Source organism: Fukomys damarensis, unplaced genomic scaffold (assembly GCF_012274545.1).
Source record: "Fukomys damarensis isolate Sample0158 unplaced genomic scaffold, DMR_v1.0_HiC HiC_scaffold_22, whole genome shotgun sequence".
NCBI classification, from domain to species: Eukaryota; Metazoa; Chordata; class Mammalia; order Rodentia; family Bathyergidae; genus Fukomys; species Fukomys damarensis.
Genome location: NW_022900934.1, coordinates 24,379,779 through 24,399,429, shown reverse-complemented (window position 1 = coordinate 24,399,429; position 19,651 = coordinate 24,379,779). Strand labels below are relative to the sequence as shown.

The following is a 19,651-nucleotide window of genomic DNA, read 5'->3' as shown; positions in this document are numbered from 1 at the left end:
GGCAGAAAGCAAGGGCCAGAGATGCCAGAGCTGTATTTATGCACCTGATTTTTCCCACCCAGTTGGTGTCAGCTCTCAAAACATCTCTGCATCTCCATCAGGCCTTTTACTCAGTGGATGGCCCTCAGAGCAGTCTCCTTAGTCTTTCCTAAGCAAGGCAGGCTCTTGCTTTTGTTTGATTTTGAAGATCAGTGAGGGGTTCAGTAAGTGATCATTTAGGCAAACAGGAGGAAGTCCAATTTCCCACCCACATGCCTGTGGTTCACATCATGAGGCCTCATGTGAGTTTAGGAGAGCCACTCTCATCTGTAAAATTAGCTAATATTACTAAGGTTGTTAAGAGAAAAAATAAATCAACTACAGAGCACCTAGTACCCAATAAGTGCTCAATAATCCCCAAGGTACACTGGATCAATCCAAAAAGTGGGAATGGGGAGACAAAATTTGATAGAACTCAAAAAATAAGAGGAAAATATAGAGATTACAATATTAAATGGGTTAAACTTATAAACCAATTAAAAGATAGTCTCAGGGCTGGGGATGTAGCTTAGTGGTTCCACTGCCTGCCTCGCAAGCACCTGATGCCAAAAAAAAAAAGTTTAAAATTAGAAACAGGTTATTTCTAAGACACACCCTGAAACGTTAAGGGTTTCCTCTTTACTCATCCCTCCAAGCCTAAGGAGCTGCCTGCAGCCCTTCCCTTTCCACACTGCAGGTGACCCCTCGTCTTCTCAATACATCATCAGTACCTAGTTATAGCCCTCTGCTCGTGTCACACATTGCTAGCAGTAGATTATGTATATAATAAAGGCTCAGGCTTCTTTTAGGAACACAAATTTTTATTTACCTACCTTCCTGCCTTCTTTTAATATTCTAAACATTGCATGAACATTAGAAGCCAAATTAGTTCTCTTCACCCAGGGTTGTGGTAGGAACCATGTTACAGTGTCAGGCCTGCTTTTATGTTTTTGTAGCCCCTGTCAGCCTCTCGCCAGTACCTCTTTGTCCTTTCTCAATGCTCCCTTAACAGACTATTCTAATCCCTGTGAGATAGGGACTACAAGGACCAACCTCAATATTCTGAGATTTACAAGAAGGCCCAACACTAAATAACCCAAGCTCTCAGGAACATTTAAACTCCCAGAGTTTTTCTTTGCCCCTTGATACAACTCCTTCTCATCTATCATGGGCTGAGAAATGAGTAAACCTGTAAACCAAGCACAAAGGTCTAAGTCCATAGGCCAGATGAGGGCCTGGACAGCAATGTGCATGCACTTTGTGACCACCACTACCAACTTCCAGCCTACGGAAGGACTGACGGACCGAGCACTTCCCTTGAGCTCGTGGTTCCTTGTCGATGTTTTTCTTGACACCTCTCAATTCCCTTGCCACCCTGGGAACACGATGATGGATGACCAGCCCCAGGGGGCCCCACAGAGGACACTGGGAAAGCAAGTGCAAAACCGGTGCCACGTGCTCTTGGGCAGGAGAAGTGGGAAAAACAAAGATGGCAGCTGGAAGGTGAAGGGCAGCTCTCACTCTCAATAGCGGTAGTGATCAGCCTTGAAGGGGCCATCGTGGGGTAGGCCCAGGTACTGGGCCTGCTTCTCAGTCAGCTTGGTCAGTTTCACATTCAGCTTGCCCAGGTGGGCTGCAGCCACCGCTTCATCCAGCTGGGATGGGGAGAAACAAAAGGAAAACCTGAGGTAAATACCATGACCTTGGATCCTTTACCTGTGTCCGGCAACCAAAAGGCAGAGACTGCTCTTTTGGGGTATCTGCCATGTGTGTGATCCATGTTATAGTTCATTCAACCCTCACACCCAGCCCTAGTAGGTATGTTGTTCTGGATGCCTCGTTTCCTGTCAAGAGGGAACCATGCCACATCCTCCAAGTCACCCTAGTGAGACCATCAATTTATCTTCTACCAACTGGTGCAGATCACTAAAATGCCATTTATGGTCTAGGACATATTTTCCATGAGGCAGAGACGGGGCACTCCAATTCCACCAGGACTCCTAAACAGGGCAGGGCATCTCCGCTCACTGCTGCCAATCTATTTGACAAGAGAAATGAATACAGAGAAAAAAAGAGCCAAGAGACACAGAAAGAAGAGCCATGGGCCTAGGGATGTTGCTTAGAGGTACAACACCTGCTTAGCATGTTCCTGGGTTCCCCAGCAGCCCACCACACAAAAACAAAAACTATGATGAAATTAAATCCTGGATCCAGTGTCTGAATCTTATATTTCCCCATTATATAGTCAATAGAGTTCCTTTTTTGATTATACTTTTTTTGACTAAAATATATCTATATATGTGAAGTTCACTAAATAAGCAAACATAAATTCTGATACTCTTTCATTCAAGAGGTAGAAACTAATTCTCATCTCTGAGTAACTGAATTCTAATAAACAGAATAAAACAAAAGCAATGGAGTATGATTAGAGACCAGGTCACAAAAGGCAATGTGGCCTCCTCCTTGGCTTCCCCTGGGTCACTCCATCAGTGAAGTTAGCTGCCAACTCCTGATCGCATGTTAGAAGCCTTAGGGAGAGGCCTGTGATGAGGAATTGAGACCTCCCATCAAGAGCAATATGCCAAAAAAAAAGTGACATGCAGTCAATCTTCCAATCCTGGACAAGCCTTCAGATGTCTTCAGTGGTAGAAATCTTGACTGCAACCTCATGAGAGACCTGAGTCAGAACCACCCAGCTACTCAGATCTCAGATTCTGACCCAGAGAAACTGAGAGGCAAATGTGTATTAGTTTTTTTGTTGTTTTGCTACTGTGGCACTAGGAATTAGATCCAGGGCTCACTAAGCTACATCCCTAGCTCTTTTTAAATTTTGAAACAGGGTCTCACTAAATTGCCCAGGCTGGCCTCAAACTTGCCATCCTCCTCCTGCCTCAGCCTCCCAACTACCCAGGGTTACAGGTGTGAGCCACCACACCTAGCTACTGTTTCATTTTTTGGAGACAGGTTCTTGTTAAGTTGCCCAGGCTGGCCTCAAACTCCTGACCTCAGAAATCTTCTGCCTCAGCCTCCTGAGCAGTTGAGACAACAGATATATGCTTCCATACCTGGCTAAATATGTATTGTTTTAAGCCATTAAGTTTTTAATTTAAACTGTTTTATAGTCATAGGTAACTAGCATCCTGATTTGAACAAAATTCCCCCAATGGCTACCAAAAGGACACTGAGTAGTAAAAACTGCCAGGACTTCTTTTACAAATAAGAAAATCAAGGCTCAGAAAGGTGGAATGATTTGCCCAAGGTCACACATCTAGGGAAAGACAAAGCCAGTATTTGGCTCCAATACCCCAAAACATATCTTAAAAATCTGAGCAATGGCACCCAGGGCAGCTTTGAAGAGATTATGAAGAAACCAAGGACAGAGGCTGGGGTTAGGTAAGACAAACCGACTAGTGCTGAAATGCATGAAAAGAACCTCAACAGGCTACACTTAGAGAAAGGTCAACTCTTGAGTGTTGTTCTCCCTTTCTCAGCTGCTAGTGCCAGATGGAACCTCTTTCTGCCCCTAGGGCCCTACATTCCATCCATGATGGCAGGACAGCTTCTGACCATGGCCCAGCCCACAGAGGTGTTACATTCCCAAGTAGTTTCATATCCACTAGAGCTCCAAAGCCATCCCTAAGGAATAAAGGAAGGGCTAGAGCTAGAGAAAGTGATTATGCGCTCAAGCGAGACACACACAAAGGGAGGACCAGCCTAGTCCAAAGTCCATGTCAATTCTAGCAGTGGAATGAAGGCCTCCAACTCTCAGAGTGTATTATACACTGAATGGTCCTTTGGCCTGGGATGGATCCTAGCTCAGGATGCCTTTCCTCCTCTCAGGACCCTGAGTCAGAAGGCAGTGTGTCATGATAGTTAACAACCTGGACAGATACAGTTGAGTTCTACTCCTGGCCCAATACTTAATAGCTATGAGAGCAAGCTGATCTCCAAACCTTAGTTTCTTTGTCTGTAGGACAGATGTAACAACCATTTGAAATTCACAGCTGTTACAAAGATCAATGATTAGTGCAAGTAGGTAGTTTAATAAACCGTGGCCTCTCTATCATTACTGCTAACCATGGTATCTAAACCTTCACCTACACATAGGAGGCATGAAGCAGGAACGTCCCATTCCCAAGCCACATCTTAGCAGAGATGGAAGAAGATAAGGATGGATCTTAGTGAGAAGGCAAATCTTTTACCTTTTTTTACTTCCAAACCTGACCAATTCTCCCCAAATTCAGTCATATTTCTCCCAATCTGGATCAGATGAAGGGCCAGGTAAAAAAAATTTTAGTCCTACAACAAAACTGGGGATCTAGTAGGCTGCACAGACCAAGGTGGCTCTTGAGGTCCTTCTGGGTAAAACATTTGGTCCACCAGGACAGTGGCCCAGGAAGACAAAGGGGAAGGAGTTAGCTGGTCCTGGGGTGTAAGATTCAAGGCCCTGAGTGTCTACCCAGATGTCTTCCTGATTCCTCAATTGGCAGAACCAGCCTTTCATGGGGTGGTAGGTTGGTAGGGAGACCCCGTGGACCCTCCCGTAACCAATGTCTGGAAAAGCAAAAGATACTCTTGGTAGAGAAACTGAATACAGCAGACCCTTGACGTAGGATCTCAATTTCTTCTCAAGGGCTGGTTATAACTCAACTTGGTCAACTGAAGAGTTAGGCTGCTCCTCCATAGTCTTCAAAGTCTCTCTCCTGTATACAGGAAGATCTCAGTGTCCTAAGAGAGGACATCGGCCCAGGACTTCTCAATTAATCCCATACAGAAAGCGATGTTGTACTGTTCCTTCTAGAACTCTTTAAGTGTTATATCTGTATCTGACACTATCTGGAAGCACAAGAGGCTGAGATTTGGGTCGTAACTCAAGACTTTGGTCGTTAAAACTAGAATTCTGATCATAATAGAATTCTGGTCTAAATTGTTCATATGTCAGGCTGGTCATAAATTGAGGGTCCACTGTATCAGACAGGCAAGAACAAAGGAACATTGTGATACTGCCAAAATGAGGCAGAACTAAAATACAATTCTCACCCCTGGGGATGGGCAGTTTGCAAGGGGTGTGTGAATGAGTGCTGCATTTGACCTCAGAAGGACTCACCGTCATGGTTACCCTCCCACGCCCAAGGTGGGTATCAGGTATCGTGCTTAGTGCTGTATCAGCTTATTAGAAGGCCTACAGACTGTACTCGCAGACATGAGTTAACCCACTCACTTATTCTAAAAACAATAATGAGATGACTACACTGAGAAATTATTTCATGCCATTTCTTGGCATGCAGTTTCTCTTCCAAGCTCAGAAGCCCTGGTCCAATGGATCTGAGCTGGGAGATGATGATAAATGAGGGGCAGGCATCCCTTTACAGACATGCAGGTTTGGGACCCCAAATTAAGGAAATGCTCACAATCCTCATCACCTTCCTTTTACAGATGAGAGAAGGGAAGCACAGAGAAAGTATGTAACTTTCCGGAATTACAAAGCCTCATGTGGTGATGTTGAGACCAAAACCTGGGGTGTCCCCCTCCAAAGCCCATGCTCTTTTTAGCACAATAGATAAACTCCAGGAGTCAGGCCCCACTCAGTTTCCTCTTCTGTCAAGTGGGGAGAATTATTCTGTAGCACAGAGGACCCTGTGAACAACTCTAAAAGAGCAGACAAGCACTTTATAAATTCTAGCAAGCCCTCAGTGGAAGCCCAAGATTGGACACTTGAGGGGGAAGCAAGAACCCACCTTCTTGGGCAGGAAGTGAACCCCAACAGGGTACTTGTCTGAATGGGTCCACAGCTCAATCTGCGCCAGCACCTGGTTGGTGAAGGAGTTGCTCATCACAAAGCTGGGGTGGCCCATGGCACAACCCAAGTTGACCAGCCGGCCTTCAGCCAGCAGGATGATGTGGTGCCCATTCTTCAGCCGGTAGCGGTCCACCTGCAAGTCACAGGACAACAGTGAAGGCTGGGAGGCACTGCCTCATGACACCTCTGCCTCGTACCTTGCCCAGGAGAGGCCCAGAATGCCCCAAAACAAACAACCTTCAAACAGAACTGGCACATACAACTAACAATAGCTAGCTGGGTATGGAGGCGCATGCCTCTAATCCCAGTACTCCGGAAGGCTGAGGCAGGAGGATCACAAATTTGAGCCAAGCCTGAGCAATTTAGCAACTCAGCAAGACCCCATTTCAAATTTAAAAAGGACTGGAGAGGCAGCTCAGTGCAAAAGTCATTGATTCAATCCCCAGTACCATCAAAGATGATGATAATGGGCCGGGGATTTAGCTCAGCGGTTCGGTGGCCTGCCTTGCAAGCGCAAGGACCCGAGTTCAATACCCGGTACCAAAAAAAAAGCAAAACAAAATAAAAATAAATAAAATGAATTTTTTAAAAAAGATGATGATAATAATAAAAATAGTAGTAATAATAATAGCCAATAACATCACAGATCTGTTAAGAATTTAATGAGCGGACACCCATAAAGCACATGGGATATACTAGGTACTCGTAAGTAGCAGCTAATGGTATAATTATTGCTCTTGAGTGCATCCTAAGATTTCTGCCTAATAAACCCTCCCCATGCCTATTAAAAAATTTTAAAAAAAATCTTTTAAGGGAACACATGGTCACACTACCAGAGACTCCTATTTAAATGATCCATGGAGTGACTGCCGCAGTTGAGTGAGTGAATGTGGAAACGCCAGCCTCTAGGCCCTCAATCTTCCAACCCTCCCAGCTGCCTGACCACACAAATTTGCCTTCTCTCTACTCTGATCCTTTCATTCCTCCTTCCTCACAGTGACTCCCAAATATTCCCCCCAAAGCCTAGGTTTTCAGACTACTCCAAGAGGCCTAGCACAAGTCAAAGGAAAGTCGTCCAATGCTCATCAAGCATTCCTTCACTGCATGAGCATTCACCAGCACCCATCTAGCCAAGGCCCTGCAGGGACACATCAACCTGGGGTCTGGCCTCACAGTGCAACGACGGAGGAAGGCAGTGATTCCAACCGTAATGAGGTGGGTGCCGTACAAAGCACACAGGCACTGCCCTCTGCCTGAGCAGCTGGCTAGGAAGGGGAAGGAAGGTCCTTTGAGCTGAGGCTTGGAGGACAGGGAAAGAAAAGGGCATTTGATCTGTTCCAAACAAAAGGAGCTATCTAAACAGTGACAAGAGGAGTTGTCATGAAATATTCGGGGAGGGGGGTCCAAGATGACCTAAGATCATAGGTTTTTGAGAAGACAGAAAAAAGATGAAGTTGGGAAGAAGGCTGACAATTCTGAGGGTGAGAACAGAACCTAGTTGTGGGGGCAGCTGGGTGGAAATGTGCCCATCACTCCACGATGCCTTTGCAGAAGGTACCAGGGAAGCACGCCCTGCCTGCCCTATGCTGTGCCAGGACTTCTGGGCAAAGAGATGGAGGTACCCTCTACCCAGGCAGGAACTGTGAAGGACCTACACAAAGAGAATCCCCACAGGAAGGCAGAAGGCCTAAGGGGACAGGGAGAGCACGCGAGTGTGTGGTGTGTGCCCACAGGCCTGTCTGCCTACTGGGGGCTCTGGGCTCCGGGCTCCTGGCTGGGCCTGTGCTGTGGTTCTGACTGGGTGGCGTCAGAGCTTTGGTCAACCCTGTCTACATCTGCTCTACATCTCAAAGATAGCACCGCACAAAGTCAAAGTGCCCTACAGTAAGTGGGCTGTTTTCTCTTTTTAAAATGTGGCAAATATCTTTGCATACATATTTAGTTAAGAAATGCCAGGGATTTAGCTCAGCGGTTCGGTGGCCTGCCTTGCAAGCGCAAGGACCTGAGTTCAATTACCGGTACCAAAAACAAAACAAACAAACATATTTAGTTAAGAATCAACTGCTAGGAGAGACTGCCCAGTCAAAGAGTTTGCTCAGGGGCTGGGAGTGTAGGTCAGTGATAGAGCACATGCTTATCACGTACAAAACCTTAGGTTCCAACAACAACAAAAAAGAGCTTGCTTAACTTGCAATCTCTTGATATGTAAAGGCAAAATGTTTCCCAGAGAATAAATAAGCCCAAATAAAATTTCATATCCCCCCAAGGAACTCATCTTTCAATGCCCTCTGCAAACCTGTCCTTTCTCCAGCTCAGTAAATAGACTGCTATTCTCACATCTGTTCCAGCCAGAAACCCAGCACCCTTTTCAGTTCCTCCTCTGTCTGACCCCTGGGTGAGCCCATCATCCCTAGCACTCTCCCTTCTCCCACCCCATACCACTGCTTCCCTTTTCCACATGGTAGCCAGAAGGATCCTCTAAAACAGCAACCTCACCAACTATGGCTTACCTGTCTCTTTCCCTCGGGGTCTCCAGCTGCCCTCAGCACCAAGTCTGACACCTAAGCTTAGCTTGAAACCAGGCTCTCTTCCTACACCCCACCATCTGGGTTGGAAAAACCGCTCCATCTCACCTCTCTGGTGGGAGGCCCACAAGCAGGCCTCGCCATACCCCTCTACTGCCAGCCTGCTGGCAGGGCTGGGGGTTCTCACCTGGGGTTTGATGTTCACCTTCTCCACAGCATTCTCATTAAGCCACTTCACATCGATCTCCACATCAAAGTGTCCAATGTTACACACAATGGCATCATCCTTCATCTGCTCAAAGTGCCTGTGGGGGGGCGCAAGCCGGTGGTAGAGCATCAGTAACAAGGAGCAGCCCCATGTCTGCCCCACCCCTTCACTCCCCAGGATCCCCACATGGCACCTACCGACCCACGATGATGTCCACACAGCCTGTGGTGGTGACAAAGATGCTGCCCTCCTGACAGGCCTCCTCCATGGTAGTTACCTCATAGCCTGTATAGACAGCGGCTGTGGTTATCTAGGGTGGCCTTGCCCCTTCTCTGGCCCCAATGGCTGACAGTCAACCCTTGCCTCATCGTACCCTCCATGGCAGCCTGCAGTGCATTGATGGGGTCAATCTCAGTGATGATGACGCGGGCTCCGAAACCCCTTAGGGCCTGGGCACAGCCCTTGCCCACATCGCCATAGCCTGCTACAACCGCAACCTTGCCTGCAATCATCACATCTGTGGCCCTTTTGATGCCATCTATGAGGGATTCCCGGCAGCCATAGAGGTTGTCAAACTTACTCTGAAAGGAGAGAGGGCAAGGGAATGACAGGGGCAGGTGAAGCCCTGGATCCCAACCTCAGAGGGCCCCAGAGCCTGAGGCCCACTCAGCATCTCAGCCTGAACCGATTGATCCTCTTCTTCCAGGACTCCTCCCCCTAGTACCTTCTCCCTAGGCTTTCTCTGCTGGTCCAGAACCCTTCCTAGGAATCAATTACCAGGAGAGACTGCTAGGTCAAAAAATTTGCATAAGTTTAAAGCTCTTGACAAAGCTATAATGCTCTTAAAACCCAGCTCTGAGGCCCACTGGGTAATTCTTCCTTTCTCTAATGCACCCACTGCCCTCCCTCTACAGCCCCTTTCCCGCCTTCATGGGCACCCTCCTCCACAGGCCCACTCCTAAGCTGCACCAGGAGCCAACAGCTGCAGCATTCACTGCGAGGGCTCACCTTGGTGACAGAGTCGTTGACGTTGATGGCAGGCACCTTTAATATCCCCTTGGACATCATCTTGTACAGGTTGTGGACCCCAGTTGTGGTCTCCTCAGAAATGCCTCGGATGCCTGAAGAGAAGGGAAGAACATCAGAGACCACATCTGAACTCACCCAAATTCCTCACTTTGCCCGATGCCATTCCTTTTTCTGGGTTCCCATCTGCATGACTGATACCACAGTCAACCCAATCCCTCAAGCCAGCATTAGTAAGGAGGCACCTATAGGGAATCCATCACCAGGCTTCGGGACTCTACCTCCCAAAGTCTCTCAGCTTCTCTATTCCCACTGCCCCTGCCTTAGTCCGTCACTATCATTTCTCATCTGCCCTTTGTGTCTTAAAGCAGCCGCCAGTAGCTACTTTTAGCATGTATGTTTTCAGAGAAATCTTTTCGTAACCCTTCAATAAATAATCTGCCCTCAGGATCAAGCCAAATTCTTTTCTCTTGACATATTCAGGTCACAAGTAAAGCGCCATATACATCCTGTCATATTTCCTAAGGAAGATTCTCTTTGTTCACTATAATCTTACTGGCTTTATTTCTGTTTCCTGAATAATAAGTCCTTTTCTGCCTTTGTACTCTCTGTACCCCACTTCCCAACTACTCTTCTTCCTGTTCTACCTTCAACAAAGCTGGCTCCTTCTCAGTGTTAGAGCAGTGTTTAGATGCTGTAGATATTCCCAGCCCTGGCCCTATGCTGGCTATCAACTCAGCCATGTCCCCCTCCCGCAAGCTGAGCTAACCCCACCCAAAAAGTCAGAAAGTCAAGTTCTAGCCTGTAGGCACCCACTGTTTCCCAGTCTTCCACAGAATCTGGGAGTTTTGCCAGACTTCCTGCCTTCGTGCAAAGGAGCAGGCCCTGTTCAGGCCAGGAGCATCCAGTCCACCAAACCCACACTGCTCACCTGACAAAAGTTGCGGGTACTTAGTGTGAATAAGATTGGTAAGGTCACCGCCGTCATCCAGAATCATGTTGAGGGGCCCATCCTTGAAGTACAGAGTCTGCTCGATGCACCACAGGTACTCCTCATCTGTTTCACCCTTCCAGGCGTACACTGGAGAGTAAGTAGAACATGAGGGCTGCACCTTCCCCCTCCAGCACCTTTGCTCCAGGGAACCATCAGGGTACAGCTAATACTATCCCCTTCCTAATTCTCACTTCCAGCCCCCTGAGAACTCAGCAGCAGTAAGAGCACTACTTGGAGCCACACAGATCTAAGCTCAAATCCTGGCTCTGGCACTTATCGGCTGTGTGACCTTGGCTAATCACTTCATTTCTCTGAGCTTCAGTTTCTTCTTCAATAAATGAGGCTCACAACAGTATGGACTAAATGAGACAGAGGCCAAGTACAACACCTCAGATTCGGGATCTAGAAATAATTATTGCTTTCTCATCCCCTTCTGCCGGGGCTCTAAGGACTGGGACATCTGCCCACAGTGACCCAGGTTCCCACCCACCATGGGACCTCCTGTTCAGTGAACCCATAAGGCAGGACCCAGGGTTGGTTCTGCACTGAGGGTCTGGAGGGCCCAGCAGTCTCTGAGATGGGTTGTCGCAGGCAGTGCCTGGCCAAAAAAATTACTAAAAGCAGTTGTATATGGAGCACTTCCTCTGTGCCAGACATGACTAACTGCCCATCTTATTTTTCCTCACAGAAACTCTGTGAGGCAGGCATTACCATCGTCATCACATAAAGATGCTGGGGGGGGGGATGACTAAGATATGCCTGTGCCACTCAGCATGGCAGTACAGAATAGGCATCAGAACCAAAGGCTACTGACTGCCAGGCAGTGCTCCTCCCATCATATGACTGGGACACTAGTGTGTGGCTCCCAGGCCATGCAGGCCTTGCAGGGACAGCTGCCCTCTCCCCAGCTGGACAGGGTAATGATTTTAAAATCAAAGCCTTTCTGGGAAGAGGGTCATGGAGCCTAGCCAGCGTGGCGGTTGTGCCTGTTCGGCCCTAGTCAGTCACTATCCAAATTCTTCCCTCTGCCTGTAAGTGCTAGGAAGGGAAATTGATGGTTCTATTTAATCACCATCAGATCTAACCACTACCTTCCCCAAATTCAAACAGATGCGTGCCTTTGCTCGGCAGTTTGTGAGGAAGCCTGTCCTCTTTAGTCCTGGTCTTTTCCAGGTTCCTAGATTATCATGCGTCAGTCAATGGACCTCTCTAACAACCCTCTGCCCTATTCCTCCCCAGCTTTTTGAAAATAAGTCCGCACCCTTCTTTTAAGGAACTTCCCCTCTTCTACATCATGTGGCTGCCAAAAGATCCTGCCCTTCCTGGTCACAGGCTTCAGATGTCTCAGTAAGCAACTTCTATAGCGTTTTAGATGATGGTGAAACAAAACAGCTCTTTGCTATGATTCACTAGGCTAAGATCCTCTCCTCTGCCATAAAGACTGTTGCTGTAAGAGTTGGTGAGCAAAAAGGGGGAAGCAGAGCCCTGCACACATTCCCACACACCCCAACAGCAAGTGAGACTTTACCTGGAATGCCAGCCTTGGCAATGGCAGCCGCTGCGTGGTCCTGAGTGGAGAAGATGTTGCAACTAGACCACCGCACCTAGAAGGGCCAGTGAAACAAGCAATTGGTCACTGATGGCTCAGAAGTGTAAGGTCACTGGTCAGGAAGAGGGAAAAGCTGTGGAGCTAAGGGTAAGAGGCCAGCCCCACAATGACAGGCTGGGGACATTGGGTGAGTAGACCGGAGCCAGAGCAGTGACAAAATCCACATCAAACACTACTCTCATGCTGTGTGGAAGGGGCAGATGTGAAGCAAGGAGATAAATGGAGAAGCTATTGAAGAAGAGTCCTGACAAGAAATACTGCTAACAGTAGAGGTGATAAGAAGCTGTGAAGGGCTGGGGATTTAGCTCAGTGATGCCACCACCTGCCTCAGAAGCCGAGGTCTAGGGTAGAAAAAAAAGAAGCTGTGAAATGCTGCAGGTTCTTGACAGGCTACAGTTTACATTTACTGACATGGGGGAGACTTCAGGAAGAAGATCAGGCAGAAAATCATGAGTTTGTTTGGAAGTATTCACCTCAAACTCCAGGTGGGGAGGACATACCAGTACTAGAATATTAAGACTAGAGTTCTAGAAGTCAGGCTAGTACAGGTATTTTGGAGTCATCACCATTTAGACAGGATTTAAAGTCAAAAATCAGACCACAAGTGATGGAATTTGAAAATAAAGAACAGATCCAAGGACTGAGTCCTGGAGAACTCTGCTAGCTTCAACTGCCCTATCCTGCCCCTTTTTGGGAAATCACCTTGCTCTGACTCCTTAAAATCTTGGAGGAGCTGTCAATCCACATTATGATGAAGGCTAAACCAATCAGAGTACACTATTCTCTTGGCAACTATGATTGGCTCAGGGCAGAAACATAACCTAGGAGGACCAATGAGAGCCAGTCCTTGTACAACTAAATGCGCTGAGTTTTTCCTACTGGAGCTCTCAGTCAGGAGGATGGGTTGAGTATACTCAGAAGCTTGTCTTCCTGTCTGAGAGAAAATCTACAGAAGTACATTTACCACCACAAAGCATGGCAGCACTGAACACGGAGAAAAAACTCAAGGGACAAGAAGAGCCCCTGCTGGCCCAAGGTCAACCCCACACCCAGAGTCCCCCTGCCACACATACAGTATTCTTCCCTGGCTGAACCCAAAGCAGGCAAAGGACACATCCAGAGCCACACAGCTGTAAGCCTCACCTCAGCACCCAAGGCAACCAGAGTCTCAATGAGGACAGCAGTCTCCACGGTCATATGCAGGCAGCCAGCAATGCGGGCACCCTTCAGTGGCTTGGAGGCAGAGTGCATCTCCCGCATGTGCATCAGGCCCGGCATCTCATTCTCTGCGATGTCCAGAGCCTTGCGTCCCCAGGCGGCCAGGCTGATATCCGCTACAGAAGCAAGATGGGAATCCTGTGAGCCCCTCTTCCCACCAACCATAAAGCATGGCCACTGTGCGCAGACCCAGTCCTCAGATGGACCCAAAACCCTTGGGCTTGGCAATCTGTCACCGCACTCTCTCACTCATTCAATAACTATGTACAGAACTAGGGCAGTCTAAAAAGAAAGACACAGTCCCTGACTAAGTGTAGCTTACCACCTTGTGAGAGAACACATTTAATCAAACTCACACAAGTACAAGAAAATTACAACAGAGAAGTACCCCTTTGAAAAACAGCTACCCATGTATATACCTCCCACTACCTCCAGGTCACTCCCATTCCCTGAAGGCTTTAGCTCCTGGCTCTCCAACTTTCTTTGTAAGTCATCACTCTTAGTAATTCTGCCCACAGAAGAATTATCATCCAACATCTTGAACTTGCCAATTCCTTGATCTCATTTCACAGCGTGAAAATGCTTCTTCCCCACTCCATGCAGCAGGAACTCATCAGGATAACTAACATTCCTGACCACTCTCCACTCCGGGGGAGGTGGAGTGGCTTATCTGATTAGTAAGTTTGAGAGGAATAAACTGGGCATACTCGGTTTTGCTCCCCTTCTACAAGCAATTCCCACCCACCCCCACACACAGAAGTGAGGTGTTCTCAGCTGCTTTGCCCACAACTGGTGGGTAACTGCTGAATTTTGGGATTCAGTTAGAAGAATCTCTTAGTTTTCACATTAAGCTATATGCTCTGGCTCTGAGGCTATTACTAATAAAAGGTCTGCTTTGCCTTTATCTGACACACTAAATGTCTCAAAGTTGCCCAAGTTTTCAGGCAGGAAAGGACACTATCACAAGGTCTCTCACTATCTCAATACTTTCCTTCTTGGAAAAAAAAAAAAATCTTCCTTCTAATAATCATCATCATCACACACACACACACACACACACACACACACAACCCACTGGCCCATTCCCAAGGTCATACATGGGTCAATATTTGCAAACTTCCTAATAAGAAGTCACCTGGTATGCTTATAAATCTTTCCCGCAAAATCAAACTTAATAGTTCAAACATGGGGCCTGGGAATGCTGGTAATTTTTTAACTTTATGCAAGCTTAGATCCTTGCAATCACCCAAGAAGGTAGGGGATTAGAGGGAAAGGATTCTGAAGAGAATTTAATAATTTAATAATAAATAATAAGAGTAAATCAGTCTACTTCCTACAGTGTATCTAAACAATTCCAGAGGGGCTGGGATGTAGCTCAGTGATAGGGCATATGCAAGGTACTGGGTTCAATCCCCAGGACGAAAATATGTAATTTCACAAGTGAAATACTTCATCCCCATGGAAGGAATCCTTCTTGTTGCACCTTAACACAACCCCTTCTTCTTCCCACCCCATCCACCCACCCTGGGAGGCCATCAACAATGGTAGCTCTCCTTTGGAAATCTGGATCTCAAGCAATGAGTTGACTCTGTCCCATCTTTCCAGTTCTCTCCCTCTTGAGCCTCATCTCCAACAAGACTGCAGCCACTCAGGTGAGAACCTCTAATCCACTACTTTTACCAACTTCCATGGTCCCTCACTGCACCCTCTTCATGGTCTCAACTTCCTTCCTTCCGTAATTTACATTTCCAACGCTTATCCCCTCTGCTCTCTCTCCCTCTGAGAACTCATTTGTTAAAACTCCCATCCTGGTTAAAACCTCCATTGCACCTAAGACACTGAACCCAACAGAAAAAGAATGATAACCATACCAATGGTCTTATTTATGAAGACCACAGATCTCCCAAGAGACATAACACATTCCAGCAATCCTATCACACTCTCCTACTAAATTTACTCTGCTTTTCCACTTTTCCCAAATCTCCAATACCTTTCTCCCTTGACTGACAAGCTCATTTTACAATTCATTTAGAATTCAGAACAACATCACTTTTCCTCCAGGGACTCTTACTGTTCTTATCTGTAGTTACAGACTGGCAGATTTTTTTCTGTTGCGTCCCTAGTCTCCTCCCTTCTCACCTCCTTCAGGACCTTACTGCTCCATTGAAACTGCTCTCAAGGTACTCAAAGACCAGCCTGATCCAACATCTGATGATCAATACTATGTTCCTGTTTTTCCCAGCAGCACCAATTCCCCTACTCCACTAATTATTCCCTCCTCCTTCAAACCTTTTTCTTTAGCTGGCTGTTTGGTTTGGCTTGATTTGGGTTTATTTATTTATTTATTTATTTATTTTGTTTTGTTCTTTGAGAGTGGTCTCACTATGTAGTTCAGGCTGGCCTGGAACTCACTATGTAGCCCAAGCTGGCTTCCTGCCTTTGCCTCCCAAATGCTGTTATTACAAGGCTTGCACCACCATGCCCAGCTACTGTTTTTGGGTTGTTTTTTTTAAAATAGTCTCATTGTATAGCTCAGCTAGCCTCAAATTCACAACTGTCCTGCCTCAGCCTTCTAAGTGCCAGGATTACAAACATGCATCACCATAACCAACTTTTACTTGGCTTCTAACTCTGTCCTCCTATGCTCTTTATACCTTCCTGACTCCTCTGCATTTAACAGATTTAGGTTTGGGAACCCTCGGGGCTTCATAATCTCCCTCTTATCTAACTCTTGACAGAAGTTCAACCCATCTTCTGGTTTTGAGTACGTTCTCTATGGTCATGGTTCCCACATACTTATCTCTAGTCCAGACTTCTCCCCCGAACTGTGGATGGAGATTTGTCTAATCCAGTGGTGGAGAACCTATGGCACATGGGCCACAGTGGGCTGTTTGTATCACTGAAAGTTCTAAAAGGTTCCCCATCTGTGGAATCCAACTGTCTACTCAGCATCTCTATTCCTTAGCCACACTCCCTCAATCTTCCATTTTAGGAAATAAAACCACCAACCAGCTAAAAATTCGTAAGATTTCTTGACTTCTCATTTCCATTTATTTTCACCTCCATTAGCTATTTCTGGGTTGAAATCTCAAATATATAAGCAATGCAAGCACAACTCAACTACATTCATCTAACCTGTCATTTCTCAACTGGACTCTCCCCATGGCAGCCAAAAGGAAAGCTTTTAAAACTTTAAGTTCTGGGCCGGGATGTAGCAGTTCAGTGGCACTGTACCTGCCTCACAAGCACAAGGTCCTTTGTTTGATCACATACCAGAAAAAAAAAAAATGAAGACTCAAACAGAAAAATTTAAATTCTATCACCTCCACTGTTCTACTAAAGTAAACAGTTAAACAAAGGCCTCTGATTACTTCCTCTAACTCCTCAGCTGGCCTTGAGGCCCACTCCTCCACCTTCACCTTTTTCTTCCCTCACTAGTTGTTCCTACAACCTCCTGCAGCAACTCCCTTCAGGCTAAACTCATTCCCATCTCAGAGCTTTAACCCAAGGGGTCCTTAGCCTGAAAGGCTCTTCCCCAAGTATAGTATTTGACAACAGTTGCTGGTACTCAGAAGGTACTCAAAAAACAGTGGGGCATGGCGGTGCACTCATGTAACCCCAGTGTTCTGGGAGACTGAAGCAGGAGGATTCAAAGTCTGAAACTAGCTTGGGCTACTTAGCAACTTAGTGAGACCCTATCTCAAAATTTTAAAAGGGCCAGGGATTTAGCTCAGTGGTTCCAGCTGCCTGCTTTGTAAGTGCAAGGACCTGAGTTTGATCCCCTGTACCAAAAAAAAAAAAAAAAATTTGTTTTAAAGTGTGGGGAAGCTCAGTACAAAGACCCTGGGTTCAATCCCCAGTACTATAAATAATCAGGAAACAGGGCCATAGATGTAGCTCCATGGTGCTGAGCCTGCCTGGCAAGCACAAGGTCCTGAGTTTGAGGCCCAGTACCAAGAAGGGAAAAAAAAATCTAGAAACAGGAGAGAACTTGGTATAGTTCTGCTGAAGAAACACAGAATGGGCCAAACAGAGGGAGTAGATGAACCAGGACTTTTCTCCCAGTGAGGTGGAAGGCCTACAAGAGTTTTAAGGGGTCAGATTTTTCTTTTGAAAGGCCTCATTGACTGCTTTATGTATATGTGGTGCAAAAAGACTCAGAGACCTCAGAGGAGATCAGAAGTGGGCAGTGGCTGTGAAGAAAAGTGGGAGATCTCCTCTCATAAAATGGAGACAATAAATACAGTATCTGTCCCGCCTCATTCTTGGGTCACCTTTGCATTTCCAGCACCCAGCAGGGCCTGGCACAGAAAAGGGATCAACAGATCTGCTGTTACAACTGAATAAGGAGATCTATGAAAAGAGCTGACATAGGACAAGGGCAGCAAAAACGAAACAAAGCTGAACCAAGTCCATCTCCCAGTATTTACCAATGAGGATGCTGCTGGGCATAGTGGTGCAGGCCTGTAATCTCAGCCCTTGGGAAGCCAAGGCGGGAGGACTGAGTTCAAGAGGCCATCTTGGGCTACACAGTGAGTTTAATGCCAACCACAACTACATAGAGATCCTGTCTCAAGAAAACAAAAACAGGTACAAGATCCCAATAATGAATGTAACTGTACTGTATACCTAAAATGTACCAATAAACTCAATAAAAAAAAAAAAAATGAGGAAAGGACCCAGATCAGAGTTTGACCCAAGTATGATAGCCGATCAATGACAGAGGTGGGACTGGCCAGGCAGGGATAGAGTATAGGCCCTTCTCAAGGCCCTGCTCTAGGGGACCCCCTCAACTACCATCTGTCCCTCCAGTTAAAAATAATTTTTTCAATGCCATGACAGCTGTGCCATCTCCCAACCTTTCCATGGGACCCTCAACTCCCAAGTTTAAAGAGGGACTGACACTGCAAGCTCTAGGCCTTTGGTTGATACCCAGAGGGAACTGAGAACTTGTAGGAGTCTCAGGAATACCTGTCAAGAACAAGCAAACAGCAACAGTAAGATCCTCTCTAAACCTGTTTCACTGCCTGTGGAGTGAGGATACTCACCCCTAACATGGCTGTGTGCCCTGAGGATTACAGAAGATGCCCTCCTTGATGGGCGCTCCCTTCCTCCATCCATACACAGCCAAGGTCCCCCATTCCAAATCCTTATCTCCACCCACACAACCCATCACCCCCGACCCTGACCCACATCTCCACAGTATGACTAGCCCTCATTCCAGCCCTTCATCTTAACTTAACCTTCCTGAGCTTTCTCATCTACACAATGAGATCAATAGGTTACTCTGGTGGCTACTGAATGTACTGCTAGTTCAACAAGAATCAGCAAGTTATTTCCTAACTTCTACCTCTGTATAGGAATGATGCAAGCACCTAAAAAGATTATTCTGTAAACACATACAAATCACCAGATATACATCAAGTACCCCACAAACAATGGTGTCTTCTCCAGTTTAATGGTGTCTTGGTTACCTTAAAAATTGCTAGCAGGCCGGGGATTTAGCTCAGCCGCACCAGGCCTGCCTGGCAAGCGCAAGGTCCTGAATTCGATCCCTGGTACCAAACAAAACAAAACTGCTAGCAAGTCTCAATTGATTTTTCATTCATTTTTTTAATGAATTTTAAATTAAAACTCATTAGGGGTGTTGCAAGTGTGTTCACTTGTATATAATGGTGAAAGGTATCAAGGTCCAGATGCCCTGGGTTGAAAACCTGTTCCATCCCTTCCTATCACGAAGACTGCACAACTGAGCTCTATGTCTCAAGATTTTTATTGTAAAGTGAGAAGAGTCCCACCCCCGGAAAGCAGTAAAAATAAAGTGAGTTAACAGAATAGAGCTAGAAAGTAGTGCCCATCCCAAGGTAAATGCTCAACGAACGTTTACTTTCAGCCTTCCATTCTTGGGCCAGGAGAAAAGAGCTTTCTAACCACTCCAAATTTTCTTTGAGATTTTGTTTCCGTTGGCCAGGTGGGTGATCCCACAGACTGAGTAATCTGCCCTTAGTCCCCACAACTTGCAGACCAGCGCCGGCCTTGGGTTCGCTTTCCAGGCCTCTCTTCACAAGCGCTTGTGAGCGCCTATGCCCACGCCTGCCCTGCAGGAGGCCCAGAGAGGAGTAGGTTCTTGGCAGGGACCACCCAGCTGACAGGCAGGTAGGGCTGGAACCCTAGGGCAGATTCCATCAAGATCCCGGTTCCAGATCAGCACATGCGCCCCCCTCCCCACTCCGCAGAACTGGCGCGGAGAACA

At 46.7% G+C, this 19,651-nt stretch overlaps 1 protein-coding gene across 1 annotated transcript in view; it reads right to left on the bottom strand.

Moving 5' to 3' along the window:
- Positions 1 to 1,280: 1,280 nt before the first annotated feature.
- The window catches only part of Ahcy (adenosylhomocysteinase), a 19,015-nt gene continuing 644 nt past the window's right edge, over positions 1,281 to 19,651 (bottom strand). The window contains exons 2-10 of the mRNA XM_010628381.3: positions 13,324 to 13,514; positions 12,100 to 12,175; positions 10,509 to 10,658; positions 9,560 to 9,672; positions 8,925 to 9,132; positions 8,749 to 8,836; positions 8,531 to 8,648; positions 5,757 to 5,951; positions 1,281 to 1,673 (exon numbers count right to left, since the gene is read on the bottom strand). Of these exons, the coding sequence (XP_010626683.1) occupies positions 1,542 to 1,673; positions 5,757 to 5,951; positions 8,531 to 8,648; positions 8,749 to 8,836; positions 8,925 to 9,132; positions 9,560 to 9,672; positions 10,509 to 10,658; positions 12,100 to 12,175; positions 13,324 to 13,514 (1,271 nt within the window). The 3' untranslated portion in view covers positions 1,281 to 1,541. The remainder of the gene's footprint in view (positions 1,674 to 5,756; positions 5,952 to 8,530; positions 8,649 to 8,748; positions 8,837 to 8,924; positions 9,133 to 9,559; positions 9,673 to 10,508; positions 10,659 to 12,099; positions 12,176 to 13,323; positions 13,515 to 19,651) is intronic.